Here is a 16,946-nt window from a genome sequence, read left to right as displayed (position 1 = left end):
ATGGATGGATGGATGGATGGATGGATGGATGGATGGATGGATGGATGGATGGATGGATGGATGGATGGATGGATGGATGGATGGATGGATGGATGTCAGTGAACAGACCTTTGGTTTCATTACTACCTAAGGCCATAATACCATTTTCTCAGTCGCGTTTCTCGAATCGTGACGGAACGACGCCAAGATTGAACACGTAGTTTTTGAGAACTTCAGCTTTGTTCTGGGAAATGGAAAAAAAAAACTGTAATCAAAAATAAGCAGAAATAAATATAAATATGTCACTCTGACTAATGGACGCACTTCACACTTTTTCATTTTTTGAATTGATTCACTTGGATGAATTACCTTTCAGATGATGCTCGCGTCTGTTACCATGCAAATAAAATCATAAACCTTGAGTGTTTTTAATAGATGCAGCTCAGTCACATTGTTTTGACTGCTCCAAAGGAAGACAAACATTATTATAACACCTTTTTATCCGACTCTCGAGCTGAGGAAGACGTGTCTCTTAGAGCCAATCAGTTCATTAAGTCACACAAACACTGATTTATCAAAAAATAAAAAATGCTAATGCAGTTTATCAATCAAGTGTTTGAAGGTTTAATTTTTTAGCACGTCAACAAATAATTTCATTTCACTACAAATTAATGCTTTGTGGCGATTACTCAGGGCATAAAAACGGCATAAGTAGCACTCAGAGAGGGAGATTTTATATAATCAAAATATAATTAAATGTTGCTCCTCAGCTGAGAAATCTCTGCGTGTTTTAGTTAATCAAGTTGAACAGTAGACAAACAAAATTGCCTGGTGTTGTAATTACTATAATGGGAGTGTTTAAAATTAATCATTCTGCATGAGGTGAGCCACATAAATCATTCCAAATTAGTGTCAAAATCATTTGTTTTACATGCCGATTTAACGGGTTGTCCTCTGCAAGTGTTTTTGTCTTGGTTTTCTGAGCTGAGATGGTTTATGGGTATTTGATGCTTCTCTCATTTCTAGTAAAAAACAAGAAGGAGAAATTCACAGCAGCCACTTGCAAAAAGTCTGGAGACCCTATGAGCGTTTTTAAAATGATTTCACATCACAGCGATCAACTTCTACGTTTTTTATTGGGATTTTTGAGGGTTAGACCGACGCAAAGTTTTGCCAGATTGAGAGTTGAAGGAAAATAATATATAGTAATAATAAGAATGTTCTTTGCAAATAAAAACCTGGAAAGCGTGTATTGCAGTTTGACGCCACAGTTTTGTTAGAGAACATCAGTGAAGGGACATTTGAAGTTTCCTACAGGTGGTTTAGGGAAGCAAAATGTTCATGCTGAGGTTTGTGGTTGTGATATGATGAAATGTGTAGAAGTAAAGGCACTATGATTACTTTTGCACTGCGCTTTTCTTGCACACTGGAAACTTTCCCCTACAATCTTGGAACTCGAAGATTAGATAGACAAGCTGTTGGATAATCTTCTGAGTGTGCTTGTTTTCTCTGTTGGATGTGATTACACTTTGGATGACTTGATTTTAGCTTCCTTTTTCTTTTTCAAACTCTTTTTCCTCATATGTTTCTGCCAATCAGAGCTTTTTGTTCAAGACTTGCCTGGAATACGGAGAAGGAAAAAAAAGAGGTGTTGAAAATTCAAGCGCGGCTATTTTAAGATGGCTGCGACTAAATTTGTCTCATTTATGAGCCCGGCGTTTTCTTTTCAGAAAATTTCATGATGGGAACTCTCCGCACAACTTTTAGAGGTTATTCTTAATTCAAGCCAATCTGGGTCTATTTGTTTGTACAAATAGAAAGTCATCTTGGGGAAGCAGAAGAAAGCTTCGGATGAGTGGACTGCACTCAAGAGATGCATGGATAAAAGATAAAAACTGAAGTTGATTGCAAATATCTTTCCTAGAAACATAATCTATATTGGTGGTAAACAACTTCAAGTTTCAACTTCAAGGTTTCTCATTTGGGATGGAAGGCAAAGTAATGCCATCTATGGCAAACTGTGTGTGTTTTTTTTCCTCTTTTCACCAGGCCGCATGGATGAATGCAGCTGAGTGTCAACAGTAGCGTTTTCTTGGAAGTACATATAAATTAAAAGGTAATGGTTCGAGTTGTGGAACTGTACCGTTCAGAAAAAAGGAGAATATTTCCAAAATGTCATTTATTTCAGGAACTTTATCGCTAAGAGAAACATGTGATATTGATGCTTGGAAGCCTTTATTTCTGTTGCTTACAATAATTTTCCACTTACAGCTGATGAAAACATAAAAATATTACATCACACCAATAAAAGCAACATTATATAATAAAAAATGTAGGCTTAATGAAAAGTATGTTTAATACCTACTTAACGGACACTTTTAGTCCATTTTAACGTGTTTGTGTCGACTGTTTCCATGACTCATCGTGACGTTTTTGCTGAAATGTAACACGAGGTTTGGTTTGCTTTAACTATTTATTCATACGAAGAGATTTTGCCTTTTAATTTATTGCTACCTGCTTTTCTCAGAACCATTAAAAAAAAAAAATTTAAAAAAAAGCTCACTTTTGAATGGTGCCAGAAGCCAGGCCGGCTCTGATTTAGTCTTTTTCAGGAACAGTAATTTCAGAATCAGTTTCTGTTCAATTCAATAGTTTGTCCTTGTCAGAGTTGGTGTGCTGGACCTGGCGCCTCACCATGCATATATGCAACGTTGTGCTCTGTGGGTCATGAGCACAGTTGGTGGTGATGCATTCAGCATGTTAATCTCAGCCGAAGCTATTCTATTAAGACTAAGCACATATTGTAATTGAGGCTTTTAAATATTCCTAGGCAAAGGTAATCAGCCGCAGGGCACCTCTATACTTTTGAATTTCATTACAAAGCACATACCTTAAGGCCATATTTAATCTTTTTTTCTTTTTTTTTTAGCTTTTCTTTTCGGTTGTGTTCAGGCCTGGAGTGGTCTTTGCAGTGTCTTGCTTGAGTGACGTTATTTTTACGACCGTAAGCATAATGAAGTACTTTTGCCTATTCTGAACTCAGAGGGTGGGTAGCTTAAATGCTGACGATAAACTCTGCAATTTTTGAACGGCTCCTGCAAACATAGTTTTATGGGGGGGGGATGAACCAAAACTGATTCATTGCAGAGCAGCGGCTGCAGGTTTGCAGGCTTTGAGAGAACCGGTTAGAAAAAAGTGTGAGGAGCAAATGGTTGTAATGTTTTACTTATTTACCTGTAAAACATTGAAAAAATATATTTCCAATGAGTTATTTAAATTTAGGTTTTTTTTACGATATTTTGTGATAAGAATAAAAGTGATGATAAGAACTATTTATAAAAAGTATTTAGGACAACTATGGCTGTTTCTTATTGGCCACACAATAATAACACCAACATTCCCATTTGTAACACACCTATTTCAATCAATCAAGTTTCATTTTTATATCACATTTCAGCAACAAGGAGTTTCAAAGTGCTTTACATCTTAAAAACACAAAAATACAAAATCATAGGACGTACAGTCAACAACGTTACATTTTGCCGTCATCAGATTATCTATTAATGCCTCATGATTATGTGTCAAAAGCAACTCTAAACACCGTCCAACACAAATAATGATCCGACCGGAACATGGCGCTCACCTTTTTCCGATCTGTTAAGGCAACACGACCAGAGTGGAAAAGTTGACGTCGCAAGAGTTGCCATTAGCGCTGATTGCGTAGCCGGGGTGACAGCCGTGGGGGATGTGACCTGTAGAGAGCTGAGCCAGTTTTAACTACAGCTCTGAACATTTCCAGGGAGGATCTGCAGGTGAGATCACAGGAATCTGCGACACTTGTTTCAGACTTTTTATGGTACTTTTTCAGGCAGCTAAGCCTGAAAAAGTGTGAATACATACGAAAAAATCTGAAGAGCTTACCACAGTTATGGGTGTGTGTGTGTGTGTGTGTGTGTGTGTGTGTGTGTGTGTGTGTGTGTGTGTGTGTGTGTGTGTGTGTGTGTGTGTGTGTGTNGTGTGTGTGTGTGTGTGTGTGTGTGTGTGTGTGTGTGTGCGTGTGTGTGCGTGTGTGTGTGCGTGTGTGTGCGTGTGTGTGTGTGTGTGTGTGCTTCTGTTGACCTAAATATTTTATTACCGAGACATTGGCACAAAGACAAAAAAACCCCAAAACAATACAGTATCTTTAGATTTTACAGCCTGTCTAAAATCATGTCCTTGTTTAGATCAGATTAATTTCTGATCTGATTCCTGTCGAAATATCCAACAATAACATGATTGCAAGCTTGCAAACTATCATCCTGACATGGAAATAGGATTCATCTCAAGAAAAGCAAACATTTTCTTGATGGTGAACGTTTTAGCTCCTGGTCACCAGCTCAAACTCCAGTGAGTTCATTGTTTCCACTTCAGTTCAGTTCATTTAGACAGGAGCGTTTCACAGCCGTAACCTCAGAGTACGTTAAGACGCAGTAAACATTTTGTATGAGTTCTGTTCGTCTCAGCCAGCAGACTACAGAAATGATCATCGTACATCATCGGCACTTTTCTGCAGATTAGCTGGGGGGCTCTCTCAGACATCATCGCTCATACATGCTCATAAAACGAGGGCAAAAAATCGTCTCTTTCCAGTTACATAACCTGATATTTACAGCATTCATGCTCCATCATTTACTGGGAATTCAGAAAGCTTTGCTTTCCTGTATGTACAGCTGCTCTGCTGCAGCAGGGTTTTCTGGCGTTGGTTGCTGCTTTTTTTCTCCCTTGTACTCTGACGAGCTCCGTTTTTCTCTCTGTCTCTTCAAAGGGTTGGATGGAGAGCTGGTCGAATGTCAGCGGGAACTATTGTGATATCCGGAGGAATCCTTGCTGGGGTGATACTGCTGTGCATCGTAGCAGTTCTCTGTTACTGTAGACTCCAGGTACCTGAGAGTTGCACACAAATCCGTCTCTCTCACTCTTTAAAAACAAAGAAAATATTTAAAATAGGGGAGCTATTCTAAAGTTGTTGCTTTTTTTTTTTTAAATGAAACTTCTTGGGGAGTGTTTTGTGCCTGTAAAAGGTTTGCAATGATAAAAAAAAATCTGTGAATGTCATGAAATGTTATTTGTCTGTTCAAAAACAAAAAGTTAAAAGTCACCCTGAGCAATAGATAAATGTATAGATAAGTTTGGATAGTTATGTGAAAACTCTTAAAATAAAACCTTGTTTTGTTGCAGAAACATTGAAATTTTAAGATAAAGGACAACTTTTGATTTAAATTACCTGCATTCAATTTTTGGCTAAGACTCAACAAAGACACATTTTCAGTTTTCTGGCATTTTGAAAACCCATAATAACCTTGTTGCTCCCCAACAAGGTTCCTAACAGGTCCTCTGCTGAGGGACAAACATGCTCTTTATTTTTGCCCGTTTATTACTCCGTATTGTTTGTAGTTTTGCTAGTTTTAAACATCCGCCATGCCCACAATTCATAAATTTATGCCTACAGGAGACTGAAGCCTTAATGGGGCTGGCGATAAGCTGTTAATAGTTAAACAGCTATCAGCCCTCGTGCTGCTTGGCATGTTTAATACTTCGCTGTTGTGGAAACGGGAGCTTTACTGACAGTTTTATGCTCCTCATAAATATCACCGCCGGTCTCTCAGAGGCTCCAACATGTTTGTGGAGCAAATCGGCTTTTCTAGCCGCCACTAGCAGACGCGACGGCTACCAGCACAGGAGCTCATCAACGTCCTTCTGCTTTTCCCGTTTGTGTCGAAAACAACCCAGCTGAGGTCACTGACCAAAGGCTGCGTGTCTTCCCACAAACCTGTCACTTTAAGTTTAATCTTCCAGCTCCAACCATTGTTTTCTGTCTCAATCTGCACGTAAGATGCCAAGTTTTGTGGCAAAGCGAAAATGAATCAGTTTATATGGATTTTGACCTAAAATTCATTATAATTGATTATTTATAAATATAAATCACTAAATCACTAAGTAATGTACAATGGTTTACTTGCTTGGTTTTCTTGTTCCCTAAGAATAAACCTTATAGATTATTATCTGCCTTATTATTCTGCATTATGTGCAAAGTTGCAACATTAATGTGCTAATTAGACGCCCCCATAAAAGAAAAAAAATATATGCATGAATTAAATATTAATGTTATGATTACAGAAAGGGATTGCTAGGGGTGAATTTGTTAGTTTTATATATTATAGTATTATTTACAAGGTGTATTTTTCACTATTTTTCAATCTGAGATAGTTATAGTAAAAAGTAATTTTTTTTTTTTTTTTTAGCTTTTTAGGTGTCCTAACCAGATGTATCGCCAGTGAACCCATCTCAGAAACATATTTTTAAATGTTATATCAGCCTTTTAATGTGTTTGTGCATCATGATGTACATTAAACACTAAAAGAGGAAAAAGTGGGATCATTACAATAATTTCTGAATCTCGTTACTAAAAATCTTAAATGATTGCGTTCATGTTTTCTTCAGCACACAAGCTTATCTTCCCCAAAAATAATCTTCGAATGCACATGAACGAGCTAATTTCCAACTGTGGCACTTTTTCTTTGACACAGCCGCCGAGTCTCGCTGCGTAAAACATCCTGGAAAAGTGTCTGACCTTCTCTCTCTCTCTCTCTCTCTCTCTCTCTCTCTCTCTCTCTCTCTCTCTGTCTCTCTCTCTCTCACTCTCTCTCTCTCTCTCTCTCCTTCTCTCTCTCTCGACCTGCGCCAGTATTACTGCTGTAAGAAGAACGAGTCCGAGGCGGACGTGGGCTCGGTGGCGGGAGCGGATCCTCTGTCTCACTTCCCCTGCAACGCCTGCAACGCCCTGGCCATGGACGGGACCGACATCACGCCCGTCTCCCTGGACCAGCTGGACTCGGGTTCGCACCACAGCCCCTGCCCCTCGTGTTCGCCGTACCCCGTCCGCTCTGGGCTCACAGACGACATGCGCAACGGAGGGGAGCGGCTGGGCTTCTACTACGAAAACCCGTCAGCGTCTCTCCCTTTGCCCGTCAACCCCCCGACTTCGTCCCCTCTGAGCTACTACAACCCCTCGGACGCTTTCCCTCCCCCGCCGCGCCCCTACAGCACCGACGTCTGACTCTCTCCTCACTGGACTCTTCTTCACACACATTCACACCAACACACTTAACTTTACTTGCACAAGCCGTTTATAAGAACAACAACAAAAGTTAATTTATTAAAACACGGCACAATAACACCTAGATTATTGCACATTCCGACTTTAGTCACAGTCACCCACAGACTCAGCCCACTGACAAGAGCTCCTGTGTGGGCAACAAAATCCTGCAGCAGCTCACAAACGCTGCAGCAAGGATTTCTTTTCCTCTCCAGTGAATGGCAGACTGTTCTTCCACAGCTATGGGGCTAAATCACCGGTGACTCCATCAGAGGCAAGACCACTGCACCAGTAAGGATAAACGAGTTTCCAGACTACGAAATCCAAGGATTTGTAAATTGCAACATAGGGTAAAACATATAAATCCATAATTTGTTTGAAGGTTTATTATTTTAGTGTGCCGCTGCTAGTCTCAAGGAGCTGAGCGGCGGAATAACATTATAACATGATGTAAAGCTCAAACAAAGAAGCCAATTTTACATAACAGCCCCCTTTAAAGTAAAACAACACGGCTCGCCAAACCTCCGTCAGTCTAGATTAAAGTCACTTTTTTGCTGCATCCGGTAGAAAATATGCTACACGACCAGTAATCTCTGCATAGCGCTGAAAAACATGGGCTTCCCCTACCACTAGAGGTGTATGTGCACATCATCATCATCATCATCATCATCATCATCATCATCGCGCCGATTGCAGAAGCCTGTGCGGGAGCCATCTTTGTGGTTTAGGAATGACGTTGCACCAAATTTGTGTAAATAATGTCGCTTAAGATTGTCGGCAGATCTGAGGTTCACTCTTCTTCTCTCAAACTGAACGCATGAAGAGTCGAGGGAATTCCTGACTCTTAGTTCAAGCTTAAGTGACTGATGGATTTTTTTTGTTTGTTTTTTTTTAACCTCTCATATCAGCAGGAAGCAGAATGGGAACCGAGAGTTAAAATCTGATTAGCAATGAAGGCACATGATCGGTCTGTGCTCATGTGTTGGTTTCTTCATATAAAGGACTTTCCTCCACATCGGTTCAGTTTCTGTTTCTCTTTCTCTTCCCGGATGTTAACTCAAGACACTCGCAGCGTGAACCCCGCCTTCCCTCGGCCTGTCAGCCTATTGCACATGAGGGCTACCAGTTTTCTACTCGGCGTCGTCGTTTACCAGTAATAGAAACTCACCGTGGAGTTTTGTCCTGAGGTGAAACGGAACGAAAAGGGGAGTTTTTATGCAATTCTGTGCATCTTGCAGTTTTGTTTTTATTTTGTTGTTTTTTTTTTTCCTGTTAGTTTCAGTCAACAAAGAAAGTATCACATGTGTTTTAGTAAAGATCTCTATTCTGGTAAATGTAGGGAAGCCAGACTATTAAAAAGAAAAGTGTCTGCTTCACGGTGTAAAAGCTGGTGGTGCTGTGAGTCTTTTCTTGTTTGCGAATTCAGACGAAAGAAAAAGGACAATCCTTTTTTTTTTTTTAAGTGATAACGAGAGAAAAAAATCTAACATTAAGTAAGATTGTGTGCTATATTTTAGTGATTTAAGAAAGCCATCCTGTCTGCCACGGTACAGTAACAAGATGCAGTGTTATTTCACAGTATATGCCTGAATTGATATGTATTTTTGTGAAGCTTCTGGTGAATATTATTGTTGTTTTATTTCCTACTCTTCTATTTTATGTTCTCTTTGTATTCCTGTGTTTTTTTCTTTTGTTGTTGTTTTTTTCTGTCAGAAAAAATGCGGTACTGTAAGTAGGAACAGGAAATTTATATTTAGAGATGGAATTTTACATTCCTAAAAGAATATGATAAACGTTGTGCTCAGATAAACAAATATACCACTGCCAAGACGTCTATTTAAGAAATGGTATTTTGCCACAAACGAGTGATTTGCACAAGTATTCATGGTCCGTTCGTCACATTTTGTCACAACTTTCCTGTCAGTTTCGGGGTTTCGTGCCGTGGACCAACACAAAGCAGAGCGAAGCAGTGAAAGAAAGGAAAAACAAACAAGCAAAGGTTTTACTATTAAAAACGTGGGAAATGTCACTCCCATTTTGTTTTAAAGAAAATATCAGTTATTCTTCCAAACTTTTTCGGGGGTTTTTTTCCCTCTTTTTTTATTACAAAATAACTTCAATTCTGTCAAACTAGGTGGATAACATCAGTCAACATCAACACCCCCAAAGATTCTCAATTGGATTTAGGCTCAGGCTTTGACTAGGTCATTCTAACACACGATTATTCTTTTATCCAAACCGTTCATTTAGCTCTGGCTGTGTTCAGGGTCTTTATCCAGGCGGAAGGTGAAACATCTTCTCCAGTTTCAAGTGTTTTGCAGCTTCTAAAAAGTTTTTCTTCCAGGGTCGCCTCGTGTTTAGCACCATTCATTTCCTGAGCAGGCATCGCCCCAGCATGATGCTGCCACCACCATGTTTCACTGTTGGGCTTCTTCCACACTTTCTGAATTCAGAAGATTTTACTTCAGGGTAGGAGAGTTAAGGGGAATGGAGGCATATAAGCATTTTTTCTTGTAAAATACTTGCGTTGGTCTTCTGCACAAAACCTCAACAAAATACAAATGTGGAAAAATTTCCATGTGAATGAAAGCTTTTTTTTTTTTGTTTTTTTTCTTTAAGGCGCCGGCCTCCTGTTGCATCATGTTGTCGACGCAGAGCTTTTCAATTTGCTGTTTCAAATGCACTTTTGTGTTTCCATGATGCAGCACAATGTCATTCTTTTCTCTGGCAGATGAAGCTCTGTGCTTTTGTTCATCAGTTTGCTCTTATTTTCAGATTTCTCTGATTTCCTTTCAGCGGTATCGATGGGTTATCTTTTGGTTCACCCTGGTAGAGTGAGAAAACCCTCCACCTGTTCACACCTTTTTATTATTATTATTATTATTATTATTATTATTATTATTATTATTATTATTATTATTATGAGGAGAAAATAAATGTTTATATGTCTCCCTTGGCTTTTTTTTTTTGCGTGCGCATATTTTCCTACTGTGACTCAGAGGGGACAAGACACAATGTGTTGAAGTCACAGGTTCAGTGGAGAAATATTTCTATACACAATATATTGACCACAAAGGGATACAGATGTGAGAAAAACAACCAGTAAACTCAAACACAGAAGTGAAAATCAACAAGAGAAGTGAGACTTTGGGGGGCGTAACAGTGGCTTTGTCCTGGAGGGAAATGACAGACTTCAGTCAAATGGAGAAATTAAGAGAAACTCGCATTAAGCTGGGACTTTGCAGGATGAAAGTGTTGGGCTGCGTACAGGCGGCGCGGCGCGGCAGAGACTTCTCTGTTGTTCTGCATCGTTATGCGTCGCCCTACCTACCTGCTGGGCCTGTTTGCTCTCCGGTCTGGTCGCTCGGCCCATGACTATAATAGAGTTACCTCACCAACACCCCCTGGGAAAAATATCACAGATGCCACATCATTTACTTCTTACACGCATGGCAGGTTTGACTCGACAAGTCTAGCAGGTTCACACGGCGTCATGTCAGAGTGTGAATAAAAGGGAGGGTAAAAAAACAAAGTGCATGTGAAAAACAAAAAACAAAAAAAAAAACAGTTTCTTCTTTAAACCTATATAAATGATTTTTAAACCATTTAACTCGGCTAAATGGACACTTGCAGGTCGTAAACAGCTGGATTTGTGCGTCAGAGAAGAGGACAGGTGAGATAAGAAATGTAAACACAACCGTGGGCGTGTCCAAAGCTGTCTTACCTTTCACACACTCTCAGGTCATATATAAACCCTGCTGAACCTGGTGCTGCCCACACACACCGTAACACACACTTCACCTGTCTCTGGTGTTGCTGTGGGAAGATTTCTCACCTTTGGACTGCAAACAGTTTCTTTCCTTCCGGGAGTCGTGAACTTCAACCTCCCCTCTGGCCTTTTAAGATCTTTTGTGTGCATGTGTGTGTGTGTGTGTGTTTGTGGACGGCTGTGTCTTCAGAGCAAGTTAAAACGACGGGGTCAGAATCATTTTGAACTTGCTTCACATCTCTCCAGTCACTCTCCTGCGTCTGCAGGTGGACGTTCTTGGCTTTTCTGGTTTTGCATCTTGGGCTTCACGCAGAAGCACTGTGACTGTTGGGGGGTCTGTTTCGGAAATCCGGGCGCGATGATGCAGGAGGTGTCCATGGTGACGGCCTACGACGCCACCGCTATAGAGCAGATGAGTGAAGAGGAGATCCTTGCCTATCTGGTCGCTGACACAGGGCCTACGTTCAATGTAAGATTCATTCGCTCTGGAATGTTTCTATTGTGGTGTTAATGCCTGAATATGCACTTTGGTTAACAGGGCAGGTTTTTCATCTCTTGCAGGTTTTAAATATTTTAATTTAGTGACATATTTTTACCCTCCCTGGGTTTTCCTTTTGCCTCGACTTGATCACTTTCTACACTGACTCCAACCAAGATTTCTATCTCTGATGCCAGTTTGAGTCATTTAATATCAAGTATTTATTGATATTTTGCTAACACTTTATTTGAAGGGGGGTGAATAAGACTGTCATGACACTTTCATAAGCATGACATAACACCTGTCATGAACATGAATATTTATGACTGTTGCCATAAAGCGTCATTTGGTAAATTATGACACTTTTAATACAAAGTTGACTTTATTCAAAATGTCTTTGTTATGACAACTTGACATTAACCAAGAAATCATTACTGTTTAAACTTTACCTTTAATAACATAAAGTTACCTAATTTTTAAAGTGCAATCAGTAATACTTTTATAACAAATTTATATCAGTAATGATATACCGTATGTCGTTTCCTTGACCAGCTCAAGCATTTACTACATAAACTGAAAAATATTGGTAGATAAAGCTTTCCTGTGAATCATTTAACTAATATTAAGTTACATGACCGCTTGTATTTTTTTTTAAACAGCTTTATTTCTATTCATTTTCAAAATGCATGACAAACAATTATATTTGGTACATTGTTAAGAGACTGGGTGAAAAACAAACACAATAGCAAAACCTCAAAATAACCTGACAACTATTCAACACAACTGGTCATGCCTATTAAAGTGTCAATAAATCAGTCATTATTTATTCTTTCTTTCTCCCCCTCCACCTCCACCCATCCACCTCAGGCCCCCCCACCCTCTACGTCTCTCACTTACAGGATAATACAGGTCCAACTAATATGATTACACAACCATAGTACTGCCAGCTTATGTTTGAGCTAATCCAAAAAAGAGTCATTCTGCATCCCGGTCAGTCACATCCGTAGATGATAACATTTCCATGAAGGGGCCCCATATTGCCCCAAATGCTGCTTGTTTTCCTCTCATATTATAAAGAATCTTTTCCGGTTTACAGTAAGACACCAACTCATCAATCCAATGTCTTATTGGTGGCGATTTTTCAGATTTCCAATTTTTCAAAATACATTTTTTTGCTGCTGTGCTTGCAAGAAGAATAAAGTATTCCTTATAATAATTTATTCTAATAGTTGTTAAATCTCCTAAAATCCACACCTTGGGTTCTTGTTCAATCTGATGTCCCACAACTCTTGATGTGATCTCAATCATGTGTTTCAAAAAGTTTCCTATTATTGGACAATACCATAGCATATGCAGAAGGTCCCCATTGGTCACCTTGCATCTCTGACATTTGGAAGAAATTTTGTTGTCCATCTTATTCAATCTATACGGAGTGTAATATGTCCTATGGAATATATTAAATTGAGTTTGTCTATGGTTTGTAGAAATAAACATGGTTTGTGACTGTTCTAATAGTTGACTCCAATCCTCTTCCTCATATACACATCCAATTTCCATTTCCCATTTTTGCTTTTAGCCTCCTGATGTATTGGTAGTGTTCCATTAAGTATGCCGTGCATAGAGGACGTCAATCCTTCTGTTGAACTGTCTAGCTTGTGACATAAATATGATTCAAGGCAGGTTTCAACCGGGATTGCTGGAAATGTCTCGCTAGACTCTTTAATCCAACCTCTGATCTGTAAGAACTTAAAAATTTTTTTTAGGAAGATCAAACTTCTTACTCAATTGTTGAAAGTTAGCTAGCGCATCATTAATATACAGGTCAGCTACTACTTACATTTTCCTATTTCTCCAAACCTGCAATGTAGAATCAGCAATATGATTTGAAAGATTAGAGTTGCCCCACAAGGGTGTTCTTCTAAGGAAATTAATATTTACATCTAAAAGTGAGTGAGACTTCTCCCAGGTGGTAAATGTGTTCAGAATTATTGTGTTGTCAGTCAGTGCTGCCAGGCTTTTCCTATCGCCTATGAATGGAATATCCTTTAAGGGCACATGCTTCATCTCATGTTGCTCTATTGAGATCCATCTGGCTTCGCTTTTTTCTGCATGTAGCCAGATCCAAATTGGTCTGTACTGAGAGGCGGTGTAGTAATTACTAAAATTTGGAAGATTCAATCCACCCCTTGAATACTGAGCCTGTAGCGAGGTTATCTTAACCCTGAAGTTCTTCTTTTGCCATATGAAGGAATTCATAATTTTGTTAAGCTCTCTGAAAAACTTTTTGGGAATAGTTATTGGAAGGCATTGAAACAGATGTATATATTTAGGCAAAGTATTCATTTTAATGGTATTGATTCTGCCTATGAGTGATAAAGGTAGATCCATCCATCTTTGGAAGTTAAGTTTAGTTTTTTCCATTAACTTTGTATAATTTTGTTTAAATATGTAATCCTCCGATTTACCCACTTGGATACCCAGGTATTTAAAGCCGTTGTTATTGCCCGATGATAGGCGAAGAGAAGTTTTTGCCCCCCAGGATAAGAGGTACAGCCTTCTCCAGAAATCCTACCGCGTCTCGACCTTCAGCTTGCTCCGGTATGTTTAAGATTCTGATGTTCAACCTCCTGCTGCGATTTTCCAGCTCGTCCATTTTGTCTTTGATGCCTGTAATGAGCTTTTCCATTTTTCCAACACGATCTCGTGCCTCTTTAATGTCGTCCTCATTTGCGCCCACCTGTGACTCAGTCTCCTCAACCTGTTCTGCCAATGTAGATAAGGATGTCTCGATATTCATTATGGTTGCTTGTATGTCGGCTGTTTTCTTGTCAATGTGCATTGCGAGCTCGTCCTTAGTTTCCTTGATAGCCTGCAGACGCGTGGAAAGCATCTCTTTTGCTCCGTCCACCATGTTTTTTGTGGTTGTAGCGTGTCGGGAGGTCTGAGCCGTGCTTTTCTTTTGTTTTTCTTATCGAAAATTATAGCTTGCCATACAAAAATATCCCCAGTGTCCTCAATACTCTTATATAAACAGAAGTCATGAGAAAATTTCCAGGATGAAGGAGCTACTGGAGTTCACCACCGAGAGTTCACGGAAACACGTCTACACCGCTCCTCTGCATCCGCGATCTCCGACCACTTGTATTTCACACATGTTGACCCAAGTCTGCAGCCTATTAAAATCCATGCACCGGGTTATGACGCTTTTCCCGCCGGGTTTGTTGGTCTCATTTTGTTGTGACACCTGCTTCACTGCATTGTCCTAAAAGGCAACTTGGCATCTTCTTTAAGTAAAACGATCGATTCTATCTGATTCAATCATTCCTGGTATGTGATAAATAGACATTATTCCACAACAGGGGGAAAAAAGAATCCCCATGCCATCATACGTGAGCCGCCGTGCTTCACAGTCTGACAAACAGTCTGCTCTCACCAGATGCCAAAGGAAACATTTTGCTTTCATGAGTCCAGATAAAGCTGCATCCTAACTTTGTGTTGCAGTTAGTGGGTTCTTAATATGCACTGGAAGCTCTTCACCATGTGTTTTTACAGCAATATCATTTTTGGGGGGATTTTTGCCAACAATAGCTTGGCTTCACAACTGTTTGCTGCAGTACTCACAGGTAACTGAGGAACCTGATCATATTAGATCCTCTCTGACCAACCATTGGCTGAATATCTTGCCTTTTTTCTTTCGATCCATTTGGATCGTCCTCCATTTCTTTCTGGGTTTGCATCTCCCCTTTTGAGATCCTCAAAACTGCTGAGGTTGATCAGTGAGGGTCTCTGATCCAAGCACTTCTTCTTATTTGCATCTTGAAGTTTTAATATGCAAACCAGACTAACATAAAAAATGAGTCTGATGATAAAAAAACCCCATCCACATTATGTTTAAATAAAACATAAGAACAAACAAGCTTACAGTGACTTTCTCTGCTTCAGCGTCTTTGGAGAAACTTCCATGTGTGACATGCTAATTTGTTTTTTTAACATATCTGCTTTTACTGCTGATTATAAGAGTTAAGATAAGTTACTCCCTTTGTTTAAGTACAGATCTTTTTTAGCTGTTAGGTTCCTAAACAAAGTCCTGCTTTTCTGTTTTGAAGCTGTTGTTTCGCTTTAGATGAAAGGCAAATGCCTCTGATCCACTGTTTCATTTTGAACAGGAAAGATCACATTCATGCAGAGCCCTTCAGTTTACTTTGTCTCTCTGCATTCCTCACGTGAGCCGTCGCTGACTGGCCATGACAAAGCAGAAAGCCCAACACCAAACACAATTCCTCCACAAGTCAGATTTCTGATTCGCGACACCCCGAGAAGATCTTGGATTCGTCGTTTTTAGGTATTTAAGACACGAAAATCCATTTCATGCTTTGCCTTAAGCCCCTATCGTCCCCCATAATTCCCTAGATGCGCTGTAGATTACCGCGTCCCCCATGTACTCGGCTTTATCTTATCTTTGATTTATCCTTGTTTGGATCTCGTTCTGAGGCCTGTACTTGATTTGTCAAGCTCATCCTACATCCTACGAATCTCTTTATAGGAGAGATGGATTTCTCCATTTCATCCAAACGTGTCAGGTTTTCCACATTAACAAGACGTGTTGTTTTTTCTTGTTTTACTTCTTCTTCCAAGGTCCCTACAAAGAAAGTGAAACTCGGGGAAAGTCGTCTTCAGATCATGGACGATGACCCTGTGGACAAATACTTGGTCAGAATCGACTCCTGTCTTCCTCTTTTTTTTTCTGAAATGATTTGATTTTCTCTCTTCAGCTGCAGAAACCCAATGCTTTTTTTTTTCCTGCAATTTGCAGAAAGAAAACCGTCGGCTCCAGCAGGCCAGCCTTCGCCTGGAGCAGGAAAACGATAGCTTGGCGCACAGACTAATCACCAGCAAAGTTGCTTTGAGGAACTCTTTAGACGAGGTACTACTAAGAGGTCAAACTGAGAAAGGCAAAGGTTTTGCATTTCAGGACCTCATTTATATCACATCCCAGCTATCTAAAATGCAGCCCGGCCGTATTCACAGCAGCAGTCAAAAGTTTGAGGGTTTGTCAAGGTACAGCCGCAGCTTTCCGCGTGTTTTGTTTTGTTTTTACAAGATGGATCAACTTATAGCAAACGGGGTTTTCTTACAAAACTTTTCCTGTCTTGAGTTTCATCAATCTTCTCACCATGTTTCCTTTCTCTGCATGGTGTGTTTTGATGCTGTGTTTGTACCCTGACATTTTGGGTCAAGGTACAAACAAAGAGCACCTTCTTTCACTTGTGTGCCACGTCAAACTGCACATCGAAGGGGAATACCTACAAAATGTGAAAAAGCAAAGGGGATACTTCTACAAGGCATCACCAATATAATGAAACAAGCTTGTAACGGTGAGGATCTGAGTGTATTTTCATGTTTTCCAGGCAGAAGACAGAGTAGACGAGCTAACCAAAGATCTCCTTAAGATCCAACATCGACTGCAGGCAACTGAAGACGAGAAAAGAGGCAAAGAGGAAGAAGCTGGCATGGTGATAGGATTTTTTCTTTTTTTTTTTTGCAGGCTGTTGTAAGAAAGAAAAGTAAAAAGAAATTTAAATAAA

At 39.8% G+C, this 16,946-nt stretch overlaps 2 protein-coding genes across 3 annotated transcripts in view; both read left to right on the top strand.

Annotated features, from left to right (window-relative positions):
- Nucleotides 1-10,002, top strand: part of LOC103458462 (protein FAM163A-like) — a 17,112-nt gene extending 7,110 nt beyond the window's left edge. The window contains exons 3-4 of the mRNA XM_008399290.2: nucleotides 4,784-4,898; nucleotides 6,704-10,002. Of these exons, the coding sequence (XP_008397512.1) occupies nucleotides 4,806-4,898; nucleotides 6,704-7,075 (465 nt within the window). The 5' untranslated portion in view covers nucleotides 4,784-4,805 and the 3' untranslated portion in view covers nucleotides 7,076-10,002. The remainder of the gene's footprint in view (nucleotides 1-4,783; nucleotides 4,899-6,703) is intronic.
- Nucleotides 10,003-10,132: 130 nt separating this feature from the next.
- The window catches only part of LOC103458463 (rab GTPase-activating protein 1-like), a 10,383-nt gene continuing 3,569 nt past the window's right edge, over nucleotides 10,133-16,946 (top strand). Inside the window, exons 1-4 of one of the 2 annotated variants that reach the window (XM_008399291.2) lie at nucleotides 10,133-11,352; nucleotides 15,997-16,071; nucleotides 16,175-16,285; nucleotides 16,770-16,874. In XM_008399291.2, coding sequence (XP_008397513.1) covers nucleotides 11,032-11,352; nucleotides 15,997-16,071; nucleotides 16,175-16,285; nucleotides 16,770-16,874 — 612 coding nt within the window. In that variant the 5' untranslated portion in view covers nucleotides 10,133-11,031. Of the gene's footprint in view, nucleotides 11,353-11,868; nucleotides 13,960-15,996; nucleotides 16,072-16,174; nucleotides 16,286-16,769; nucleotides 16,875-16,946 lie in introns of those variants that run through there. The other variant, XM_008399292.2, reaches the window with a different exon arrangement.

The sequence above is a fragment of the Poecilia reticulata genome, linkage group LG22 (genome assembly GCF_000633615.1).
Source record: "Poecilia reticulata strain Guanapo linkage group LG22, Guppy_female_1.0+MT, whole genome shotgun sequence".
NCBI classification, from domain to species: Eukaryota; Metazoa; Chordata; class Actinopteri; order Cyprinodontiformes; family Poeciliidae; genus Poecilia; species Poecilia reticulata.
This window is presented reverse-complemented; position numbering and strand designations above follow the sequence as displayed.